Source organism: Rhinolophus sinicus, linkage group LG10 (genome assembly GCF_036562045.2).
Source record: "Rhinolophus sinicus isolate RSC01 linkage group LG10, ASM3656204v1, whole genome shotgun sequence".
Lineage (NCBI taxonomy): Eukaryota > Metazoa > Chordata > Mammalia > Chiroptera > Rhinolophidae > Rhinolophus > Rhinolophus sinicus.
Window position 1 is genome coordinate 27,352,423 of NC_133759.1, and position 25,985 is coordinate 27,378,407.

Genomic DNA, 25,985 nt, shown 5'->3' on the forward strand with positions numbered 1-25,985 from the left:
CAGTGCCTAACATAATTTAAGTATGCCATAAATATTTATGAACTGGAAATGAACTTCCAGTAATTTGATAATTTCTTTAAGAAGTTTTATAATCATAAGCAATAGTTTAGAAAATTTTTTTTTCATTAAAGGCTGACATTTCTCTTTATTTTAATTAAAGTTTATTGGGGTGACAATGGTTAGTAAAGTTACATGGGTTTCAAATGCACAATTCTGTAATACATTGTCTGTATATCACATTGTGTATTCACCACCCAGAGTCAGTTCTCCTTTCATCACCACAAATATGATCCCATTTACCCTCATTTACTACCTCCCTCCCCCCTTACTCTCTGTTAACCACTACACAATTGTCTATGTCTATCAGTTTTTATTTCTTTGTTTGTCTTGTTCCTTTGTTGTTTTCAGTTTTATATACCACATATCAGTGAAATCGGCTTTTTCTGTCTGATTTATTTCGCTTAGCATAATAATCTCAAGATCTATCCATGTTGTCTCAAATGGCACTATTTCATCGTTTCTTATGGCGGAATAGTATTCCAATGTGTATATACACCACATCTTCTTTATCCAATCATCTATTGAAGGACACTTTGATTGCTTCCATGTCTTGGCCACCGTAAATAACGGTGCAATGAACATTGGAGCACATATATCCTTACAGTAAATGTTTTCAGATTTTTTGGGTAGATATCCAGGAGAGGGATTGCTGGGTCATATGGTAGTTCTATTCTTAATTATTTGAGGAACCTCCACATTGCCTTCCATAGTGGCTGTACCAGTCTACATTCCCACCAACAGTGTATGAGGGTTCTTTTTCTCCACAGCCTCGCTACACTTGTTACTATTTGTCTTGTTGATGATAGCCATTCTAACAGGTATGAGGTGATATGTCATTGTGAATTTGATTTTCATTTCCCTAATTATTAGTGAATTTGAGTATCTTTTCATATGTCTATTGGCCATCTGTATGTCCTCTTTGGAGAAATGTCTGTTCAGGTCCTCCACCCATTTTTTAATTGGATTGCTTATTTTTTGTTGTTGAGTTGTATGAGTTCCTTATATATTTTGGATATTAGCCCCTTATCGGAGGCGTTATTTGCAAAAATCTTCTCCCATTTGGTTGGTTGCCTCTTTATTTTGTAGCTTAGAAAATGTATGATGGACAGTTCAGCCTCAAACCCATCCCTTCATCCTCTTCCCACCCCCAAAGCAATCATTTAAAATTATGTATTTTAGGTCTTATTATGATTATAACCAATATTTTAGATGATATGGTTTTACTTCTATTGCTTGACTTGTCATGTTTGGACAACATCTAAAAACAACCTGACAGGAAGGGTAAAAATTCAGTTTACTGCTACCCCCCTTCTCCTTTAGCACTTGATAGTTATATTCTTAGCCCATCTGTTATAAATTTACAAGGTATAATTAATATCAAGGATACACATTGATAAAATTGGAAAAATACTAAAAGTATAGCTCACTGAGATTTCTCAAAGTAAACAGACCTATGGAATCACCCTCCCACCTCCCACCTCCCTTGTGTCCCCTTCACGTCCACTAACCAGCATCCTCATGAAAGGTAACCACAGTTATGAATTATATTGCAACTAATAAACTTTGTCTCCTTTTGAACTTTCTCTAAAGCAAATCATACAATATACTTTTTTTATGTCTGGCTTCTCTGTTCAGCATTGAGTTTGTAAGATTCATCCATGTGGTTGCAGACATAATAGTTCATTTATTCTCATTACTGTATAGGACTCTATTGAGTAATTATTCCACAGTTTACTTATTTGTTCTCCTATTAATGGGCATTTCCAGTTTGAGATTCGTACAATAATGCTTCTATGGGCATCTATGTATATGTCTTTTGATGTATTTGTGTACGCATTTCCTTTGGATATACACTCAGAAGTGGAATTGTTGAGTCAGAGTACAGGTATGTTCAGATTTGGTAGATACTGACAAAACAGTTATGCTATTGATACTCCCATCGGCAGTATAGGAGAAGTCAAGATGTTCCATATCCTCTCAAACACTTAGGGGTGTCAGTGTTTTCAAGTAGACCATTCTGGTGAATGTAAATGCTATCTAATTTTGATCTTAATTTGCATGTGCCTTATGAATATTGTAAAGCATCTTTTTATATGGTTACTGTCTATTTGGGTATGGAAGTCTATGTTTAAAGTTCTTTTTAAAAAAGTTTTTATGCATTTTGGGGTTGTCTGATCTTTTTTTATTGATTTGTAAAAGTTCTTTATATACACAGGGTGCCAAAAAATGTGTATACATTTTAAGAAAGGAAAATTGTATTAAAATTGTAATACTCAATATATACTGATAACAAACGATGAATACAAGTCACGTTTGACTTCTGCAATTATACGAGGTGCTCAAAGTGGTTGCCATCAGCGTCCAGACACTTCTGATTATGGCAAACTACTGCCTGAACAACGTTGACCAAAGTGTCCACTTGTATACATTTTTTTGGCACCCCCTACCCCCAGCCCGCATAATAGATAAGAAATAAGAGTCCTTTGTCAGATGTTTGCAAATCTCTTCTCCTACCCAATGGCTTGTCTCTTAACACTCTTAATAATGTCTTGATAAACAGAAGTTCAATTTATCAATCTTTCTTTCATGATCAGGGCTTTCTGTATCATGTTTAAGAAAACGTTTTCAAATCCAAGGTCATTAAAAATATTCTCTTATGTTACCTTTTAGAAGCTTTATTGTTTTCTCTTTCACATTTAGATCAAAATCCATCTGGAACTCATTTTAATGTACAGTTTTAAGAATCTAATGTGCATTTGACCCAGTAACATTTATTGAGAGTATCATCATTTCCCGTTTACACTACAGTTTCACCTATGTCATAAATAAAGTGATCATATGTGTGTGGGCTGTTTCTACACTATCTTGCCTTTGCCCTATTTGTCTATGTTTGAGACAACACCTTACTTTGTTAATTACTGTAACTTTATAATACATCTTGATATCTGTGACACAAATCTTCCAATTTTGTTCTTCTTTATGATTGCTTTGACTAGTTTTGGCTCTGCATTTCTAATTTTTAGGAACAGCCTGTGCAAACACACACACGTGCACGCACACACGTACACACACACAAACACCCATCTACTGGGATTTTTATTGGCACTGCATTGACTCTTTAGATTAATTCAGATACAACTGGTATCTTTATAATATCGAGTCTTAAAACCATCAACATTGCATATCCTCCCATTATCTTAAACCATTTATAAATTTTCTCACTAGTGTTTTGTAGTTTTTCTATGTATTAGTATTACACATTTAAAAATATTTGCTTCTACATATTTTATGTTTTTATAATATTTCTTAATATTTTATTTTCTAATTGTTTGTTACTACTAGCATCTAGAAATACAACTGAGTTTTACATATTGACCTTCTATCCATCAGCCTCACTAAATACACTTGTTAATTCTAATAGCTGTGTGCACTTTTAGGATTACTTCTTTGTTTTGGGTGTTCTCAAAGTCACATAGATTTGTCTACGAATGGATTTTTTTTCTCGTTATTTTTGCTTAATCTCTGTTCGATAATTTAAAATATTCTTCCTATAAATCAGTGGTTTGCACACTTTATAATGTTTATATGGAAGTTTCCCCTTGCTTCTTCCTCCTCACACAGCCTATCAGTGCCTCTGCCCCAGGCAGTTAAACCTGGGGTTTTGGCCATCACCTGCAATATTTAATATTGCTACTGTTTTGTACCATGTTTCCCCGAAAATAAGACCTAACCGGAATAGAAGCCCTAGCATGATTTTTCAGGATGACATCCCCTGAACATAAGCCCTAATGCGTCTTTTGGAGCAAAACTTAATGTAAGACCCAGTCCTATTTTCGGGGAAACATGGTAGTAAATATTGCATCCCTGTCATTAGCAATTCTATCAGCCTTGTGTGGGAATTCCTAATGAGATTTCAGTCCATGGTATAAACGCTTAATTAAAAAAAACAAAACTATTTGTGCATATTTATAGAAATTAAGTGAATAAAATACATTTACAGTATAGAATGAAATGGATATTTTTCAATAAGTTTACTAGTTTTTACTGAATCCTGGCATTTAAACTCACTACACCTCTGCTGCCTTATATCTAAATTGGTGTGTTAATAACCTCTATCGCATAGTGTTTGACAATTAAATGAACAAAGTATTTAATACTGTGAGCTCCTATGACTCGTTCTCAAAGTTAAGCAAGTAATTAGTTAATTAGTAAATATAAAGTGAAGGTATCATTTCTCCTACCCTAGGCAATTGCCACAATAATACAGAGTTACTTCCCACAAACACAAATTTGGGAAGCTTTAATTAATAAATTCAAGTTTCTTAGATGCCATTTGGCATTCAGAACCAACAGTTTCCTAAGTGCTGCTCAAGTCACTTAAATGCTTCACTGCTACTTCAAATGAGCACTGGTTTTGTACCAGGATAATTTGCTCAATATACATTTAATAAGTGACAAAGTGACATTATCTAATTATTCCCCGTATCTTTTGGCCTCGTGACCAGCATAGCTTCTACTTACAGTGAACAGCAGGGAATAATTTATCCCTTAACAATTTCTGATTCAAGACCACTCACAGTATAGTAGGTGGATCGTTAGAGAATAAGCTCAATTATCTAACAGATTCTTCTAATGTCAAATTAGTAGGTTAAGCCTTGAGCATTTCCCAAGATTTGCATTAGGAGTAGAAGACACATGGGCAAATATTAAATAAGTAGAGACTGTGTTTATTTGAAAAATGCTTGTCATTTCTCTAGGCCATCAAAGAGAGCGACAATTATATAAGTCATAATACTGGATATAAAACAGCCACCCCAGGGTCTGGCACATTGCAGTGCTTTAGAAAATGAGAGTTCCTGTTCTCTACTCCCGAGGCTGTTACTGCTCTACATCAGCAAAGAGCCTGTTACAATGGCTGCAGTCCCAGCATGCTACTTCAGCAACTCTGCCACAAGCACTGCCTTTCCAAGAAATTCCCCCAGTCCTTAGCCCTCCTTCCTCACTGCTTCTGAATTTCCTCGCTGATTTGGCACTTAGCATTTACTGCCTGGTCTTGTTAAAACTCTTTTCACACATTTCAGCCTCTGTCTTCCAAACTGGATCACAAGCTCCTTGAGGGAAGGTTCAGCTTTATGCTTTTCACTATAGCCTGGATGACTCATTGCTTAAAGCCCCACATCCTCATTTCACATCTCTTGTGCGAGGCACCTGGTAGGAACCAACCCCTATTACAAAGTTCAAAACTCTAAGCAGTATTTGGGATTAAAGCCATTAAAAGAATACCATATGGTAACAGGCTTTGGGGGGAATAGTGTGCAGTGGCAAATACTAATACAACTCTGGTCTAAGAAGGATGCTTACTTGATTCAGGCAGACATCCATGACCTTCGTACTACTCCATGACCGCAGTCTCATATTTCAGTAAGTTTCCATTTATGTATTTAAAGATAGAAGTAAATATTTATACATGTTCATACCTTGCCTTTTTTACTTACAGCGTATAAAGCTTTGGGAAAGTTACTTTATTTCTCCAAGCTTTAGATGTCATCTAAAAAATGTGGATAATAGTATTATATTATAGTACCAATCCTGTATCAGTTAGGGGTTTCAGAAAAGAGAATTACACTAAATATTTCAACAGGTGGAATTGACTATAGAGAGTTGGTTTCCCTGGTATTAGAGGGCTGAATGAGCAAAAAGAGAGTATAGAGGTAACAGGGCTATAATAAATGCAGCAAGGAGCTTCCATGCTTGGAGCTGGGTAAACAAAGGGAAGAGGTGGGGTTATCAGAAGACAGAAGCCCAGAGAAAAAGCTGAGAGGAGCCACTGGCTCTGGGCTCTGACCTTGGAAGTGGGGGCTTGCAGGGATGTCTGAGAAGGCCCAGTGACACCGGGAGTGCCTGAAGAGGTTGAAGGCTGGAAGCATTTCCTGCTGTTTGAGGTGTCCTGCCACTGAAGATACATGACGCATCAGAATCAGGCAGTTCCTTCTCCCTTCCTCTTGCTTTTCAATCTCCCTCTGACACCCCTTTGGCAGAATTAACCGAAGCCAGGGGCAAAGAAGAATGTTTGCAGAGTCCAAACCCCAGCATACATAGCAGAATACAGAAGGTACTTTTGGAGCTCAGAGGCAATGGTATAATAACTTGTCCATTTGATAAATGGCATAATAATAGTGCTGAACCATTAGATTTGCCCTAAGAATTACTTAGAGTATTGATATTGAAGCATTTAGCACAATGGAGCATAAAAACAATTCATAAATGTTAACTGTTTATTAATATTGTATTAGTGCTTTTCATTTTTGTTTTTATTTTTAACTAAGTGATCGCTCAAATATCCTTACTATATTAATATTCATAAAATTTGACAAGACTGACCTGTTTGGGACTAGAAAATGTAGTTTCAAACATATACCCACAATTCAGACTCTTGTAATTCACTAACATTAGGGGCAGACAGCCTGTTGAGAAAACAAAGTGCCTGCCCTTTCAAAATCAACCGTCAGGTAAATGGTTACTTCTTCACCTGTCCTGAAAATGGAATCCTTTGACCTCACAAACATGCATTGCTAATCTACATGTACATTACAGTCTTTGTCACTGAGCTCCTAAATAGTGCTTTTCGACTCCTCCAGTGGAAACCACTATATCTCTATTGTGCTTTAGGACAGAGCAACAGTTTGGCAGACACTTGTTCCTTCTGTTGGTGTACAAGGAGAATTTCCCTTACCACCAATCAGCATAGTGCAGATGGAGAAGATCTTTTCTGCGTCTGTATTAGCAGAGACATTCCCGAACCCCACGCTGGTGAGGCTGCTGAGGGTGAAGTACAGCGCTGCAATATAGGCACTTCGGATGGACGGGCCCCCCAAGGTATTGTTGCCATAGTATGGAGACTCCAGCCTCTTTCCCAACTCATGGAGCCAACCTGCAATGGAAGAAAGAAGGAGAATTTAAGCCCCAAAAGTATACTCCCAGTATTAGCACGTGGGGGTAATGATAAATGAACATTTAAGGCATGTACATATTTGCTCAGAAGAAAGAAGGAAGTAGAAAGAAACTGAAATTAGCATTGCTACTCTTAGGAACTGTGTTGTATATTTCACTAGTGGTAAAGCTCATTTCTTAATTGGAATTTTAGGAAACAAAAGGGATCAAGTACATATTTTTAAACCCTACGTAATGATAAATATCAATAACCATAAGAACCTAGGCTTCAGACAGGTGAGGCGGGCTTTATTTCTATCCCGTACAACCTTTCCTCATTCTGTTCACTTGGGCTGATTTCTGGTTGTCTTACAAGTCTTAGCTCATGTTACCTCCCAAAGGAAGACTTCTCTGCAACCTCTTTCTGACATTTGGGGGTGGAGAGGGAAAATTGCACATCTAAGAGGTACCTGTAATGGAAATGGATGCCTCCCCCCCAACAATTTTATGACACTGATGTATATACTATGTGTCAAAACTTGTCAAATTAAATGATTTAAATGTGTGCAGTTTATTGCACATCAATTATATTGTCATAAATCTGTAAAACAGTTGTATTAATAAAGATGGAAAATAGTAAGTATAATAATAATAATAGAATGGAAACATAACACAAATACCACTTTAAAATCCTTTATTGGATTTTAAGATTTTAAGATCGCCTTTTAAGATTTTATATTTCAAAATACTCTCACCCTTCCTCTCTCTGTGTGTGTGTTTACAAAACACTGACAGTTCAGCTTAACCTATGGGGTTCATAAGACTCGTTCAGACGTGTTATTCACTGACCACTAATTTCTTATAAAAACTTAGTTTAATAGCTGCCCAAGAAGAGATGAAAAGTCATTACACTTCTTAAGTAGTAATAATGCTGTCATTACTAACTAAAGTTATAGATTACAGAACTGTGCTAGGTAATTAAAATGCAAATTTGGAACCAGTGGGACTTCCTCAAGACTGAGGAGAAAGGCTTAGTGGCAAGTATTGTGCCTTACTCTTTCTGTGTCCCTAGAGAAGTGTTTCTCAGCCTTTCATTTAGCTTGCCTCTGAGATGTCTAGCGGGCTTGCTAAACAGAGCAGGCCAGGTCCTATCCCTGGAGTTCCTGGTCCAGTGCACAGGGAGGCGGGAAGAAGGGCTGAGACTGTGCCTTTGGAATCGTTTCCCACGTGATGCTGATGCTGCACATCTAGGAGACCACATGAGGAAAACCCACTGCTCTAGAACAATGGTTTTCAATGCTGGTTGCAGCTAGAAAAGCTTTTTAAAAATTCACTGCTCAAGTGCCACCTCCATGAACGGAATCAAACTTTCTGGTGCCAAGCCCAGCTATGTGTTTTTTTTCAAAGTTTCCCATAAGAATCTAACATGAAGATAGACTTTAGAGCCACTGTTCCAGAACTTAGCAAAGTACCTGACAATAGCAGTGTTTAATAAATGTTATTTTAACAGGTGAATGAATTAATGAATGTATAAATGGTTGCTGCCCCCCATGATCGTATGAGATAATAGAACATTGATGCCATATAGCAACACATGTGCATTTGTAAATTTCTACTAGATTCACGTGCAAAGTATAATGACTATTTTTGGATGATAGAGAATAATTATGAAACGTAAGTTACAATGTTATGAAAGCTGATGCTATGCTACTAGCTATGACCATTTATGCTGCCTGTAAATGTTTCGTGAAGGAATAAGCTCTCTATTCTCACACAGATTTAAATCTGGGCTCTCCCACTTATAGGCTGTAGGGACGTCTAACTTCTTTTGGCTTCATTTTTCTCATTTGTAGAAACAGGGTAACTGTTTAATTTGTAAGGTGGCGATGGGATTAAATGAGATGCCACATGAAGAAAATGTCAACCACTGTTACTGAGGTTTAGTGCATAATATCTCTTTTCTCTCTCTTTCTTCTGTTACTTAAATTGGAATAGAGAAAGCACAAAATTCAGAAAGGTAAGAGAAAATATGAGAACAGCAGTGAATTATAATGGAAAAAGGAGATAGTGATTAAATGTATTTGGTAGTATCTATGGGTGGCATGTGATACAATTTAGCATTTCCTAAGTAACAGAAATGAGAGGGAGAAAATCCAAGTGACAGTAGTTCTTAAAATTTGGGGAATTATACACCCATTTGTGAATCTGAAGAAAAAAAACATACTTTTCTCAGAACAAATCACATGTGGAAACACAGGCACGATTCTGTATATATTTTCAGGTGGTTCATAGTCTCCTGCAGCCCTTTCCATGAATGCCTGGTCCAAAGACCCAGAGTAGGAAGCTCTGCCCCCAGAAATTTAAGTGAGGGGATGGAGGAAGTGATTAAAGCATGATTTGGTAACATAGTTTAATCCTGGATGGAAAAAGATTTAGAAATAAATACAACTTATCCAAGATTAAAGAGATATCACAAAAGCAAATCAAAGGTGCATGTTAAAAATATAACTGGTGTATTTATACGCACTGTAGGAAAAGAGTCAAGACAGGTAAAATCAAGAAGCAGAGATAACTAAACATATTGTTATGCTCAGGATGGAGATTTCTGCAGACTAGCACTCTTACAGGCATTTGACCTAAGCATTGTCGAGTATGAACAACCATGGGATTCCTAACAGCTGGTCGGCTGTTTCTCATGTGTCTTCTAAGTTGTGCTTTGAAAGGGATGTCATATGTCAGCTCAACAAAGAAGTGATTAAGGGGCCTTGGCCCTTTGTTTCACATTGGTCACTTCTGCTAATTATTGGGAAGTCTGAGCAGCTGACAAGTGTCATTTTGCCCAGAGAATAAATATTTCACGACCTACTTTTGTTTTAGTTGATGCATAGAGGGAAAAGAAAAACATGATAAAGCCACAGCTTCCTTTCACCTGAATTGGCTGTACAATTAGACCACGAATTAACAACTGGACCTATCTATTGATCTTGAATTGAAGCATTCTTACTTATGGAACCCAAAGTTTTGATATTAAAAAAAAAAAAAAAAGAAGAAGAAGAAAAGAAAAGAAAAGAAACCCAACCAGTACATTTGGTTAAACTCAACTGGAACAAAAGTGGAACATTTAAGAATTTTCTGAACCAAATAAGTTTTCATATAACTTGATTTCCTTAATAACATAGGATAAAAGTATGTGTTAGGACATACAGATGAGACAGTATTAGATTATATCCTCACTCAAAGTCTGTTCATTTCCATTTTGTGTGAAACTGTCTCAGAAGTGATTCAGGGAGCAAACACAGACGAACAGCAGACCCACTTTTGTTATCTCTTTTCTGTCTAGCCAACTGTTCTATTTTTAGAAACATCTAGTTTTTAAGAACGGTTGCTACTAAACTCTGTTAAAGCTGATGGAGCAGAAGCAATAATGATGATGGAAAACCTGGTTATGTGGAAAGGAGGTAACACCCACAAATCTGGGGATTGGCTTGTGGACTAAATAAAACTTTTTCACTGAACAGCTCGTCCAAAATGAAAGCACATGCTCCACTATAACAAGACAACATGTCACTGTGCTGTACAAAAGAAGCAATTTAACCAATTTGGAAGCCAGTCTTTTTCATGCCGGAGGAACTCATCTCTAAAGGAAGGGATGTCCTAGAACAGTCTGTCTGCATCTGCTCAATTTTTTTCTAAAAAACATTATGAAAAAGAAAGCATACACAACATAAAGTAGAATCTAAATATACTGAATATACTGCCATCTGATAAAAACAAGATGTAAAATAATCCTGTCATTACTAAAATAGATTAGATGAATAAAATAGAGTAGATTTGTGAAATAAATATCAATTTCAAAGATAGAATGACTCTTAATGACCATGCCCAGAAGAGCCTATAATTTAGCATGATAATTCAATCCATTGCACACTTATCTGGGGCTCAGTATTTTGCTTAATTACATAGTTTGAACTCTGAACAGGAGCTTCTTATTATTTTACTCGTTAGATTTCCTATAATAAAACATTTTCTTTTACTGTGCATAAGTGTGTGTGCACAGTTTCTACAGATGTGACCTGCTTTATACAACAGATACATTTGTTTTTATTAGCATTTGGTAGACTAACAGATATTTTAGGTTTAATGAAAGAAACAAGTTATTTAAGCAAAGTCCATGGTGAATCTCTTTGATTGTATAACATACTACAGTAGTATGAGAAATCATACAGTAGAATGTAAGCTTATTAAGTCAGATTTATATGTGTATATAAAGCTGTGGTTGTATGAATAGAAAAAAGAGGGAGGATTAGCACATGCGTAATCACACCTGTAATTCAAAATCGTGTTTAATTCAGTATGAATGAACCATGTTGTAATAGGGTCTGGCTAGAAGCAAGAATGGAGCCTACGGTAGGCTTCTCTTGTGATTGGGTTGCACACAGCTTAACGTTTTACTGCGTGCTTCCTGTGTTCCTGACGTTCTGCTAGGGCGGCACACCTTCCATCTCATTTATCTGCACTAACTCTACGGAACAGCTACAATTATCACCCATATTTTAATTCACTATTTCATTGATCATTACAACAATTTAGAAATTATCATCTGCATTTTAAAGATGAGAAAACTAAGGCTCAGAGAGATTAAATAACTTGTTCAAAATGAAAGTGTCAGGATTTTAACCTAGAACTGTGTGCTGTTAGAGCCCAAGTTCTTGACCACTATATCATAATACTTCACATGCTAGATTTATAGACCCAGGAGGACGGGTGGTGCAGTATATCTGCACGCCTATACAAGCGAGGTGCCGTCTTTTTATTACGGTATACACACATAGTGGAGAAAGAAGCAGTCTTCGTTAAGGCTCCCCAGAAACAGACCCTGAGACAAGGCTTTCAGTGTATGTAATTTATTTAAGTATTGGTTCTAGTAAATATCTTTAGGAGACAGTGGAGACAGGGACATGGAAGAGGAAGGAACCAATGAAATATTCCTAATCCAGCAAGTTACCACTATAGCAATTTGAGCTTACTACCATTGGGAACCTCGGGAACCAGTGGAGAACACACACCCCTGTTAGAGCAGGGGAATACGTGCAACAACTATCTGTCATCTATGATTGACTACCACTCCTAGGGAGCATTAATTTCCCACCAGTGCCATTCCTGCCAGCAGAGAAGCCTGCCACAGTTTGGGACAATGCCTCAGTCATAAATGCACGTCTTAAGGATGGGAATCACGCAAATTGAGGGAACATGTTAGAGCACCAGTAACATTTGCAATAGCAGCCCAAACTTAGGAAACACCAAGTATTTTCCTAGGCTTTCATATAACGTTATTTTCATGCAATTCTTACAATAACTGTTTTTTGTTTTTTTTTGTTTTTTTTTGTTAAGTAATGGAGTCCCAACAGAGAAGTTGAGTGATTTTCTCACTTCTACTAGTCTATTAGGAAGTATTAGAACTGAGAGGCAGATCCATAACTTTCTAAATTAAACATCTATAATCTTATACTGCACTGCTTACAAAGAGGTAATCTTTTAAAATTACCATTGTAATTGTGCTTGTTGAAACCATTATTCAATAAGTTTACTTTTCCAGTGCCCACTTTTGCTTAGAGTGGGGGAATCACAAATCATATCGGAGAAAATAGAAGAATTATCCAAACATAATCCACGTAGACATGGGAAAACGTGGTATTTAGAATGTGAATATTACTTCAACAGTGATTAAGAGGTTTCTAATATAAATGCCAAGCATAGGAAATTCTACAATTAACATTTGTTTTCTCTCCTTCCATAATTCTGAAGACCTACTTAATCCTCTTGGCCTTCATTAGGGTGAGATATGGGAAAGCTCTGTGATTCTTGTGAGTCATAAGGCAGGAGGTGGCTGGCTGGAAGAGGCCAAGCAGTGGGAGATAAAGATTGCTATGGGCACGATGTCAGAAATTCTCTGGTACCCTCAGCCTTCGTAGCAAGGAGCTGAAGCATGAACTGCTCAGTGGCAGAACTGATTGAGAGATATCAGATAAGTGTCAGAAGTCTGAGTGTGTGCATGTGTTTACGTGCATGGCAGGGGGTGGTGATGGTGTGGCAATTAAAGCCTAAAGCATGTGTGAGATATTGTATTTACTGTTACCCTCAAAAAGAGTTGTTAACCCTGAACACAGTATCAAAGAAAAGCTTGAGATTTCATTTCCATTGTCTTAAAATATTTAAACTCCACAGCACTGATAAGAAACATACTTATCTCCATACCTTAAGGTTCACCTAGTGCCTGCCACTATAATTTTTGTTTTGTATTGATTTTGGTTTAAAAAAACACACTTTATTTTGGGATAATTTTAGATTAATACAGAAGTTGCAAAGAGTGCAAAGAATCCCTGTATATGCTTCACCCAGCTACCTCCTAATTTTAATATCTTAATATCTTTGTTGACACTGAAATTAACATTGAAACACTACTAACTAAACAATGGACTTGCTGTATTTTAATCTACGAAATAGAGTTAAGGAGAAGTTCAGAAACTTAGATTCCAGAACTTACTCTCAATCTTCTACCTCATCCCCATTTTTACAGGATGTGACCAAGGATAAGACCAGAAGAGCACAGGGCGGTAGTGGTATTTGATACTGATTTGTTGATCCTACTAAGGAAAAGGCATTACTGTGTTTTCCTGAAAATAAGACTTAGCTGGACCATCAGCTCTAATGCGTCTTTTGGAGCAAAAGTTAATATAAGACCTGGTCTCATATTATATAAGACCCAGTATTCTATTCTATGCTATTCTATGCTATTCTATGCTATTCTATGCTATTCTATGCTATTCTATGCTATTCTATTCTATTCAAGACCCGGCCTTATATTATAGTAAAATAAGTCCGGATCTTATACTAATTTTTGCTCTAAAAGACGCATTACAGCTGATTGTCCAGCTAGGTCTTATTTTCGGGGAAACACGGTAGTAAATTTGAGGTCCCAATCAGGGACTTCATTACTTATAGTTCCCACTAATCTCACACTTTGATTGTGATAAACTAAGAGGTTTCTTACACTTCTGAAATGCTATAACCTAGAGTCATAACTTACACTTTTTTTTTTTTTTAATTAGTTTCAGGTGCACAAGACAAAGCAAAACTTAGACGTTTATCATTTATATCCCTCACACTGTGTGAACCCCCCTCCCCCCATCCACTATCCCTCTGTACGTTCCCAAAACCTCTCACCTTCCCCTTATCCCCACCCCCCCGCCCCTCTAGCAACCCTCTGTTTTTCCTCCATGTTTCCAAAACTGTCTCTGATTAGTTCATTCACTTATTCTTTTCTTTAGATTCCGCATATAAGTGAGATCATATGGTATTTGTCTTTCTCTTTCTGACTTATTTCACTTAACATAATGTTCTCTAGGTCCATCCATGTTGTTGCAAATGGTAAGATTTCTTTCTTCTTTATGGCTGCGTAATACTCCATTGTATAAATATACCACAGTTTCTTAATCCAGTCATCTACTGATGGGCATTTCTTACATTTTGAGGTAAAAGCCTGAAGCAAAAAGAATTAATCATAAAATAGTAGAAAGTGGACTTTCAGTCGGGAAATGGGGGTTCTAATCTTGGTCTTGCCACTAATTAAGTAGATACATGATCCTTTATACACCAATTAGTCTTTCTGATATTACATTTTTCAAAATTGAAAATGAAATGATTGGACTGAGTAATCTCTAGTTTCTTTCTGAAATCTTAGATTTTTATGAAATAAGATTCTATAATGTTTCTTCAGAAATGGGTGGCTTTTTAAAAGCAAAAAGCATGGCTTATTCACAAAATAACCCATGATTTTGTGAATTTATCTTTTACTTGTTTTTAATTATTTGAGTGATCCATCAGCAAACATTAATGGGATAAGGATGAAAGGTTTTCACATTTGGATGTACGTATCACTTCTGCTCTTTTTCCACTGCTGAAGAATTTTTCAAAACAAGAAATATTATATGCTATTAGTACTGTCAAGAAAAAAAAAGTACCACTTGTGCTAAAACCAGTCCAAAGTTTGGCAGTTCTCTAAACTCTATTTAATTTTCAAGTTTGTATAATAGAAACTTCCTGAATATTGATTACAAAGGTATAGCACTTCACTTAAGCAATGATTAATAGTGTATACACTATTATAACTGTCCAAATAGGTCATCGTCACGTGCACCAAAAAAAAAAAAAAATCAAAACAAAAATACTAGGAAGGATAAGAAATGTGAAACAATCCAAACCCACAGTTGAGCAGCTACTGTAGAATGTTCTGATTGATCCTAAGAAAAGGCAGAACAGGCCATCTGTTTCCAGACAACCAGGGCACTTCCAAATACCTCTCAAATCTTAGCTAAAAATAGAGGAAATTCTAACAAAGATTAGTCATGGCTAAGTTGTCAAAACATAAACTATGAACTATGTATTTGCATTGAACCTTCATATAGTTCACAGTGTTTTCAGATCTGTGCCTCAACATGGCCTTTTTTTTCCTGAGTTTTTGCTCTGGTGTTTCTCATGGCTTAGTGAGTTTGTGGGATACACATTCATGCATGAGCTCAGAGTATCGTTTACAAAGACAACTTGTCACTGAGGAAGAAATTTCTAATCCAAAGCACTCATTGCTTGTATCTACATTAGAGCAAAAATGTGTTTCTGGAAGATAACTTGGGATAAAAATTATTGGTTCCAGTCAAATAATTGTATTTTATTTGTATGCTACAGTTTATTTTCATTATCTACTCTTAATTTCCTTCTTGTTCCCTTTTGTTCTCACAAAGGTTGGAGGGTGGTGCAAACCTAGGTAAGAAAAATGAATTGACATGTCCCAGGTTTGCAGACCATGTCTCAGCTGTTTTTAGTACTTGCCTGGCAGTCATTTAAGTGAAAAGGATAGGGCTGTGACAACCATAAAAAGGAATCTCAAGTTTCTCTGGTTTGCAGCACTTCAAAATAAAGTTCTAATTACATTTCTTCCAAATACGTTAAAGGGGATACATTTTCTAACATCTCAGTTATAAAAGTAACTCTAAAAATAAATTAGTCCTCATAATATGCTGGAATGTTGTATTCAAATACTCCATTAAAGAGTACTCTGGAATTTATTTACCTTTACTTGGTATTGAAACTACTGTAAAGGCTTTTTCTTCAAGTTTCTAGGAAATGACCAAGTCTCAAACTGAAACACCAGCTTTGAGGTATAAGCCTTTGCTCTCCTTGAGAAGAGCTGATTCTGACTCATATGTCTACAAATGTATTTAAAAACATATAACTAACTTTGTTTGATGGCTTGATAGGGCATGAAAAACAATAAGTAGTGGGAGTTTGCATGAACATTCCAAAATAAGTTTTTAGCCAGTGGGTGGCTGAGTGATTGGACTTAAAAGTAAACAAAGGGCAGTGGTGTTGTGTCATTGAACCCCCCTAAAGAGTGGCATGGAGATTTTTTGAAATGAGAAGTAGATAGAGATTAGAGAGACAACAAATAGAACAAGAAACGAAGAATGCACAAGAGAAACAGGATCGCAGAGAGAAGTGTGTCAGCCCAGGTAGTACAGTAAACCTTGATAACCCAGAAGGCAAGCCATAGAACATACGGAAGTGCTACTTAATAGTGTAATGTTAGTTAAGTTACTTATCCTCTTTCTGCCATAGTCTCTTCCTTTCTAAAGTGGAGAATATTACAGTAACTTACCTCATAGGCTGTTGTGAGGTTAAGTGACACAATTCACATAAAGTGCATTAGCAGAATGCAGTATTAAATATAGCAAATACTAGATTAAAAAGCTATTATTATTATTGCTGCTGCTGTTTGAAAGGAAGGAAGTCTTTTGTTTTACTGGAAATAATTGTGTATTTTTAAAATCCTTCATTAGTGAAATTCTGTATAAAATGTTAACCCAAATCTCATTTCCATCAATAGAATAATGAACACAGTAGAAATAATATACATAATCGCATCATTTTTGGAAATCAAAGATCTTGCATCATTCCTACTTACAAATGCCACGTTCCATTATGAGGTACTAAAGACATGAAATGGGTAGGATATAAGCTCAGAATATTTTCTGTCATCAGTTTGCTTTGCCATTAGTTGACTCTATGGTAAGAATGTGTGTTGTAATATTCTCATTTGTGCATTTGTGGTTAGAGACCATACACTGATCACCCAATGTGCTGAATACTTTATGTATTGTTTAATTTAATCCTATACGTATTGTGTATCTTAATTTCTTATAACTCTAAGAGCTAAGTATTATCATCTAAAGTGTTGATATTAAAATATTAATATTTAGAAAGTTTAAAGCAAAACATGACCAAGAGTAGACACCTGTTAAGGACCAGCTTTTGAATCTGAGTTTGTCTGAGTTGAAAGTCTACACTGTTTAATATGCTGTGCTACCCTCTCAGCCTCCTTGTCAGTCAGTGTTTTGATGTTAAGTCCCTCCTGATTGACTTCATTTCTTTCACAGAAATGGCTGCCCCATGGATTTGTCTCTGTAATTACTCTTCCCTTCCGCCTGCAAATAGAAATTTCTCATATTGTCTTTGCTTACAGTCCCCATCATCTAGGGCATATGGTCTGGTGACCTGGCGTTATTTTTATTTTGAGCATGGAAACTTTTGTGATGTTCTTCACCACCACGCCACCACTCCCACCAGAAGCCCTAGCTATTATCCTAATGGTATTTGTGGGAATCGATGTGTTAATGGTCTGTGTGTGCAAAGATTTGGGTAATATAAGAGCTTTTTGGAACCACAGACTAAACTCTCAGAAACTTCCCAACACTTCACTTTCCAAAAATAGCATTCTTTGGTTACCATCTTGTGGACTTTACAAGAGATTTTATATAGGTCAGGCCTACGCTGTGGAGAAATTAAAGACCACACACTTTTGTTTTTCTTACAAGAACCCACTTTTCCATGTAATTTCTTGGACCTTATTAAAAATATTGATAAACTAAGCACTTTGAATCATGCTTTAACCATTCCATTTATTGACATTTGACTTTTAATTTCACCTACAGACACCAACTCCCTGCTCACAAATCCATTATTAGACAACCATAATGCCCTTTTAATGGGTTCGAAACAATGGAAAGGGCAAAAATGGTTTAGTCTCCAGCCTGGCACACAAAAGCTGGTTTAACTCACTTTGCAATCAATGTATATAGTTTATTTACACATTTGCCTAACTCTTGCCCCAACAGTTGGGAAAAAGATTTTGTTTATGCTTTTATCAGAATGCATCCTCTGAAAACCCTTCAGTCCAAATTCTGGGAAATATGTTTCAAATTTCATGGGGGCAATTTTTCATTCAGGGAGAAAGCTGTCCAATGTTGGGCACCTAGAGGGGTCAAGAGGCACACAATAATGGGAACAGGGAAGTCCAAGAACACTAGAGCATCTTGGGAATAAATGGCTGAAAACAGCAATAGCAAGATCAGGCAGGGTGGAGGGGGTAGTGGCAGAGTCTCTCAGGAAGAATCTAAGCCCCCTGGACCCTGGTGAGCCTAGGCCTTGGTGGAGGGCAGGGTTTGGTTCCCAGTTCCAACTGCTGAGGGTTCAGGAACACATGATTTGCCTCTTGTCACAGCCCTGGCTCTCTCTCTGAGTCTGGTGTTGAGCCCAATCTGCTTTCCCTGGTTCTCTACCCTTTTGACCTATTTCTACTCTCTCCTTCCATGATATGACAGAATTTCCAATATTTATAAATACAGTCGTTAATGCCTCAGCTCCCACTCCATGCATTCTATGAGATTATCTTTTTCAAGGTCATATGATACCACTTCCTATGCCTGATTTCCCCTTTCTGAACATCCTTGTCAAAGTCTGTCTTTGATGTTCTGACTCAGAATTGAACAGTCATTGTTTTTTTTTTGTCAGCAATTGTTCCTTACTGACAAGACTTGTTTCCTGAATGCTCTATTCTCATATCCAGTTTCCAGTCAAGTGTACAATTAGATCAGTTCCCTTTGCTTTACCTTCTACCACCCCTGAAGAAAAGATTTCTTGAGCTAAGAAATCTTGAGCTATTATCTTCATTACTTCCACCTGTCCAATAGTATAACCATGCATAGTGTTTGAGATGCTGTGTGGGATATAAAGATAAGGGAGACTGGTCTTCATTACCTTGAAGTCTATTGGGGAAACTTGAATACAGCACAAGGTTGACCAAACTAAGTGTTCCTTTCTGGAGCAGTCAGAAAGCATTGAAAGGAAGAAAGGAGTATTCAAATTGCACTGTGCAGAATGAGCAGGATTTGGAATAGCAGAGATGGCAGAAAAATACATTTTGGGAAGCTGAAAGCAGAGGAATAAAAGTACTAGGCCAGGAACATATAAAGCATGTATCGAGAAAAGGACTTCATGAAATTCAGCTGAAGTGAAGGGCATGGGACAGGAAGTCATATGTAAAGTATCTTTAACCTACAAGTTTTCAAACTTAAAAATGTTTTCCTTTGCTTCCAAGGATTCAAAAATCAACAACCATAAGTTGGGTGTAAAATGCTACCTCAAGGACTGATATTTGATACAATGGCTAACTTCTGGCAAGAACCTGAGAATAAATTAATAAGAAAAATTGTCAAACTTTTCTCTTCCTCTGTGTGTGTGTGTGTGTGTGTGTGTGTGTGTGTGTGTGTGTGTAATAAAAAAAGCACAAATAAAATGGCAGTGGATTTAGTATAATTCTTCCTAGAGTCAGGGGATTTCCTTCAACCTCATTTTGAGAATAACTCATAATGCAAAAAGTGATGGGCATTTTAAAATTCTAGAAGTAATTTTTAAATAAACAATAAGGCAACAGGTACTGAGGCTTGAGAAACTCCTGGGATTCCTCTTAGGGTCATTCAATCAGACTGCAAAGCCCAATTAATGGAGAAGCATGAGAGATACTTTGAGTCTTCAGACTGAAGATTTCAGGTTGCTGGTATTCAACGCTTGTGCTGGTGTTTAGATAAACATTTGTAATCTTTATGAATGATTATCACTATGATGCAACACTTATAAATATTTTTAAGAATCTTTGGATTCTTGCAAAGTTCTCTCACCTGCAGCAATTTCATTTAGAGGGTATTTTTATCCCTTCTCACTTTTCAGTAATCTATGTATTCAATTTTTCATTTCCTTTGCTTAAACTGATCAATCCCTTAGCACTCTACTGTTTTATCCCCCCACTGGAGGGCTTACCATCCTTTAATCTCATCTGATTATCTGCCTGTAGCTCCCAGCAGGCTGGAGGCTTCATGAGAGTAGAGATTATGGTCTCTCTTACACACTTGATGCCCAAGCCTAGCTCAGGGTATGGTACTGCATACACATTCAGTACATATTTGTTAAGTAGTAAAGCATATCTTTCTAAATCAAAAAGACCATAGTTCAGATATCCTTGCCAAGTATGTAAAACAGGCTTTGAGTTTGCAGAATGTCTCAGACTGCAGTCCCATCACTACTTAACTATTTGACTTCAGGTAAGCTAGCCCTCTGAGTTCCAATTTCTTCAACTAAAAAAATGGAACTACAAATTCCTCTTTATGGCGTCTAGGGTAGGATTACTGCTTTAAATGCTCGTTCCTTTTCACCTTTTCTGTAATCTTTTATCACTTTTCCACTAATAACTATGTTATTCAAAAATAAATTAGCTTTCTAAATTAGAAGATGAGTTGACAACTAGTCTTCATCATATATCAGGTATATAACTAAAAATGACATATGTCAGTGGGGAAATTTGGGTTTCAGAATAAAGTGATCCATTAATGTAGGCAGAGTATGAAATATATCGTATACCTCAAAAGTATCACTATGACAGCAAAATCCTATAAATTTTAGAACACTGAGGTATGTAAAAATTTGAAGGACATTTTGACCCACTGTTTTGATTACAATGCCATTTGACCCCTATCTCCATCTAGACACCATCATTTGTTTTATCTAATGTTCTTTGGTCTTTGTTCAAAGAAATGTGTTTTAATTATTTTGTCCAATTAATAAACATGATTAGTAGAAATGAGACAAATACTGTTGATAATGTTTAAAACAGAGCATGTTAAAATTATTTAGTTTTCAAAACAAAACAACCTGATTGAAAATAAACATTCTTTAGGAACAATGAAAACAGGAAACGTTGATTGGAGGGAAATTAGACACAAGAATAGTCAATAAAAAATAAAACTCACAATATCTCAAATTGCACAAAGTAAAATTTGTTACTGGCCAAAAGTGATGGAAGAATAAAATCTTTAAACAATTAATTCTCTAAACCTTTAACTGAGAAAATTGAACTTGGTAGAAATGTTGTCACAAAAGAAAGCTCATCCTATCCGATGTGGGATTTTAAAAAAAGTGTTTGATGAATTACATCTTTGGTGCAACAGTTATGTAGAAAAGAACTTGTCTTGATAAAAATAATTCTAATAAAAATTTAAAAAGGAAATGGAAAAGAATTGTTTAACCCTACTACATAGGTATTTGTTCTAAAAATTAAATTAGTATAATGAAGTTCAAGCAAGCACTCTCTAGACGAGAACTTAGAAATTTTGCTGTCTTTCTAAGGAGGATGTCTGCATAACTAAACATACAATGAAAATGTCCTTAGGGGTCAAGATAGTGAGGACACCATATACCCAGGGTTAATTAAAATGTGAGGTTCAAAATGGTAGGATCAAAACATCTACTCATCAAAACAAATTCAGTATATGGTCAAATAAAAATTTTTAAAAATAGATTGATAACTCTGAATGTAATTTTTGACTCACAAAATAGAAAATTTTACTAAAATAATCCATGAAGCTAACTACTCAAAGATAGAATCTTTCTCTTCTAAAGAATAAAAAGTGTTTGATTCACTAATTTAAAAGAATGCCAAATTCTGTAACTTGGCAGTGGCAATGAATTGCTGCTTCTCTCTCCCCTCCCCTATCCACACTCAATATGGCCTTGGCATTTGTAAGTAATGATTCCCATACCATGACTTGCTTACACCATTAACCAAGCATGTGGTCGACAGAGAAATCACCAACTTACATGTGCTCAATTGTCAACAAAATAATACAGGATTATTCATTTAAAAAACCCAACTCTTTAGAATCCTATTACGCCACAGTATTATTTTGTTTGGATTTTGGAAAACATATTTACATTGCTATGAACATTTTGTTTCATATGTATGAAACATACAAAGCACTGTTATGAAGACTAGAATCGTATATCCTCATTTGTGACATGCTCATAATATAAATCATGTGCTAATCAACTCTCTTTAAAATCATTTCATAGGTTATTCCTGAGTGGGTCAGTCAGAGTCACAGCATATTCCAAAATATATGGAATATATAAATATAAATGGAATATATTCCATTTCAGCCACAGAACGCTTTGTACCCTATAAACTTAAGCCAGTGCATTTTAAAAATTAATGGAATTAGCTAGCACTAAAACATGATTTTATGAGAAGATGATAAAATTAGAAACACTGCCTTCCTTCTGAGCGTCACATTAAAAAAAGCCAACCTTGATAGAATTCCATTTCAGCCCAGAAAGATTGCTAAAAATAAGCCTGTAATCCCTGACCATCAGCCCCAGGTTTTCAGTAAAGACTGTAGGCAGTTTGGGCATTGGCATCAATACTGTAAATAAAGTACATACAGACTCTTGGGAACAAAATCCTTTGCTATAATGATGATTTTAATAGAATACTGCATATTGGCAATAACTATAATGATAGCTAAAACAGTAGCAGTGGCAGCAGTAGCAGTTGACATGTACTGAGCATTTATATCATTTAATTCTCATAATTACCTGATGAAATAGCTAATCCTCTCTCTATTTTACAGATGAGGAGAGAGTGGCTTAGACAGGTAAGTAACACACTTAAACTGATAGGGGTAGTAAATAAAGGAGCCAGACTTTGAAGTCTGAACCTAGAACTCATGTTTTTGAAAATTGTCCTATAGCATCTTATCCTATGAGACCAAATATATTAATACAGTCACAGGAAGCTGTCAAGCCAAAGGTTAATTTTCAGTATCTTCATAAGAGAAAATGGATATCGATTTCAAAAGCTACATAAAGGTAGAGGTACATTAACTTTTATTTGTCTTTAAGATTCCAATAGAATGAGTCGTCTGGTATCCAATTTCTGCCAGTCTATTTCATTTTCGTGTAGAGGACAGGGGCACAGAAAAATCTGCTAGGATACAAATCCACTGGTTTTAAAAAGAGGGCCTTCATAAATCATCTTTATCTTGAATGGGGTTCTGGGCTCTGAGGAATTAAAAACTGGGTTTTGTCTTTGTCTTTCCTGACTAATCTCAATGAAAACAAAAACCAAGAGACTGTTATGTCCAAGTAAAGGACATGCCAGCAAGGAGATTTTGGCAGTAGCTTCCACTAAGTCTTAGACTATGAAACCCATTTTAATTACTTTTTCTGTTTGTAGCTAGTTGGAGAAACCCTAAATATAAAACAAACACCCACACATCCACACATGATATAAAAGGAATGAAGAAGTATTGAAATTTTTATGCCAGATGTCTAATTAGTTTAGATAAAATGTTTAATTATCTTGTATTTCCTATTATAATCTATGAATTCGTTCATGCTTGTTAAAAATCTCAATGGGGAAAGTATTCTAGTGGAAATTCTTTATAAATTCAGTACTCCGTTATGAAAATATTCACACAATTGGGATAATAAACAGAGGAAAACTTTTCATTAGTGCAAATCTACAGAGTATGAGACCAATTTCCTACAAATAGCATGGGTATACCTTTTCATGAGAATGCACAGCTGGACTAAATAGTTTGGTGAATATCACTAAGAGAAGTGTTTTCTGTATTTCTCCTTTTTGAATTTATAATAAAATTACTATAATATTATAATACTATATTAATCAGGTCACACGTTCTCTGGTTGTCTTGGGGATTATGTCTGCGCATCTGAGCCATGGCTCCAGCCAATTATTTTGGTTTTATCCTCCTTTTTATCACTCTGTGTCTGGGATGGTAAATCGGTGGTTTGTGGGCTTAATGAGGCCCACAGATACTTTGTTTGGTTTTTATACTATGCTTTTCAATTTCTGAATTATTTGCCAATCTTTAAATATCAGAATATTTCCCAAAGAAATCTTGATTTACCAAAAAATCCTGATTCCCAAGTTCTATAGAAAAATCAGATGTATTCTCATTTCATCTATATTGGTGACAGAGTTTGGTCGGGGTTGATTTCCTGATATGAATTGCACTCTCCACTTTTTTCAGAACTTAGTTTTATTAACCTTTAGTTTAATAGTTGGCCTGCTTCACACGTTTGCTTGGCCCCTTTCTCCTCTGAGATTTTTATTTTGTGACTCTAGCTGTTGAAGAATTTTCTACTCTAAACAAATTCTTCTCATCCACTCACTCAAGTACACTGTGAGATTTCCTACTTCATGCATTTATTCACACAGTGCTTCTCATCTAAATGTTCTCTCGTGAATCCGCCTCCAAAATAGTTCTCATTTTTTGAAGCCCAGTTCAAATGCTATCTTCACAGAGATTCGGTTGGAATCACTTTTACTTCTTTCTAAACTATTAAGGAAGTTTGTGCCTGTACCAACTTATACCAAACGAATATTTAGAAAAAATAATTGCGTATTTTTGTGTCCACATCTTGACTTTCTAACAACAGAGTATACTTCTAGAAGGAAGGCTCTAATTTATAATTCTTTGTATTGCTCGCAGCTCATACCATTGTCCTTCTTGGGATCTCAATAAATATGTATTTTATAGTAAATACTGGAAACCTAGTAGGGTTTAAATGCAACAATCTCAAAGGCTCAGCTCTTTTTTTGTTCTATTTTTCTTTTTGTCGATAGTCTCTTAGGAAAATAATCTGCAGTTCATTAAACTGTCACCTATTTTAAAAGAATTACTGTGATTAATATAGTAACTAGAAAGAATAATTGTATATTAAGCACATTAGATGATGTCGTCTTAAGACAGCAGCATAACCTATTTTCCTGTTGACAGAACAATTCTGTTTGAAGAATTGATGATTTAAAATCTTAAGTTTAAATGATTTCCCCCCATAAAGGCATTCCAAGAGCGAATAAGGTCTTAAATAATTAACCCTTTTTCAACTGGTTTTTTATGAGTTAAATTACAGCCACTCTTATATTTTAAACACAACATACAACAAAATCACACTGGAATTTAGGTTATGTTATTTTGGGCAGAAATTGATAGTGTAATTCTGGCAAAATTATGAACTTGGCTAATATGCAAGCCTTTTTGATATAAACACCTGGAAATATATATATATATATATATATATATATATATATATATATATATATATATACACATATACACTCATATACATACATTATATCTATATCTATATCTATATCTATATCTATATCTATATCTATATCTATATCTATATCTATATCTATATCTATCTTCTTCCAAAAGACAAGTGAAGTCTCCATATGTAAAAATGAGGAGTAGCAAGTTTGTTAGCTGACACTGTGCTGGTGCTGGTGCTGCCAGGGAGACAGGGATGGGCAGCTAGTCAGAGTAACGTCTGTGGCTTGGGTTTCATGCCCGTACCATGTTTCCCTGAAAATAAGACCTAGCCAGCCCATCAGCTCTAAATCATCTTTTGGAACAAAAATTATATAAGACCTGGTTTTATATTAAACTAAGACCGGGTCTTATATTGTATTATATAAGACCAGGTCTTATATTAAAATAAGATCCGGTCTTATATTAATTTTTGCTCCAAAAGACGCATTAGAGCTGATGGTCCAGCTAGGTCTTATTTTCAGGGAAACAGGGTACATGCACAGGAGAGGACACTTAAATCCTACAAACACTGGAAATGAAACCCTGCATCCAACTGGGATACTCAAAGTGTGACACATGTAGGGAGAAGGGTAGAAATAATTTACCACAAAGCTTAAGCGATGACAAGGAAACTTGAGTTTGAATAAAGTA

General features: G+C 35.9%; 1 protein-coding gene across 1 annotated transcript in view; it reads right to left on the reverse strand.

The window, feature by feature from the left end:
- Positions 1 to 25,985, reverse strand: part of KCNH8 (potassium voltage-gated channel subfamily H member 8) — a 318,346-nt gene that overhangs the window by 75,743 nt on the left and 216,618 nt on the right. Inside the window, exon 8 of the mRNA XM_019726038.2 lies at positions 6,794 to 6,991. Coding sequence (XP_019581597.2) covers positions 6,794 to 6,991 — 198 coding nt within the window. The remainder of the gene's footprint in view (positions 1 to 6,793; positions 6,992 to 25,985) is intronic.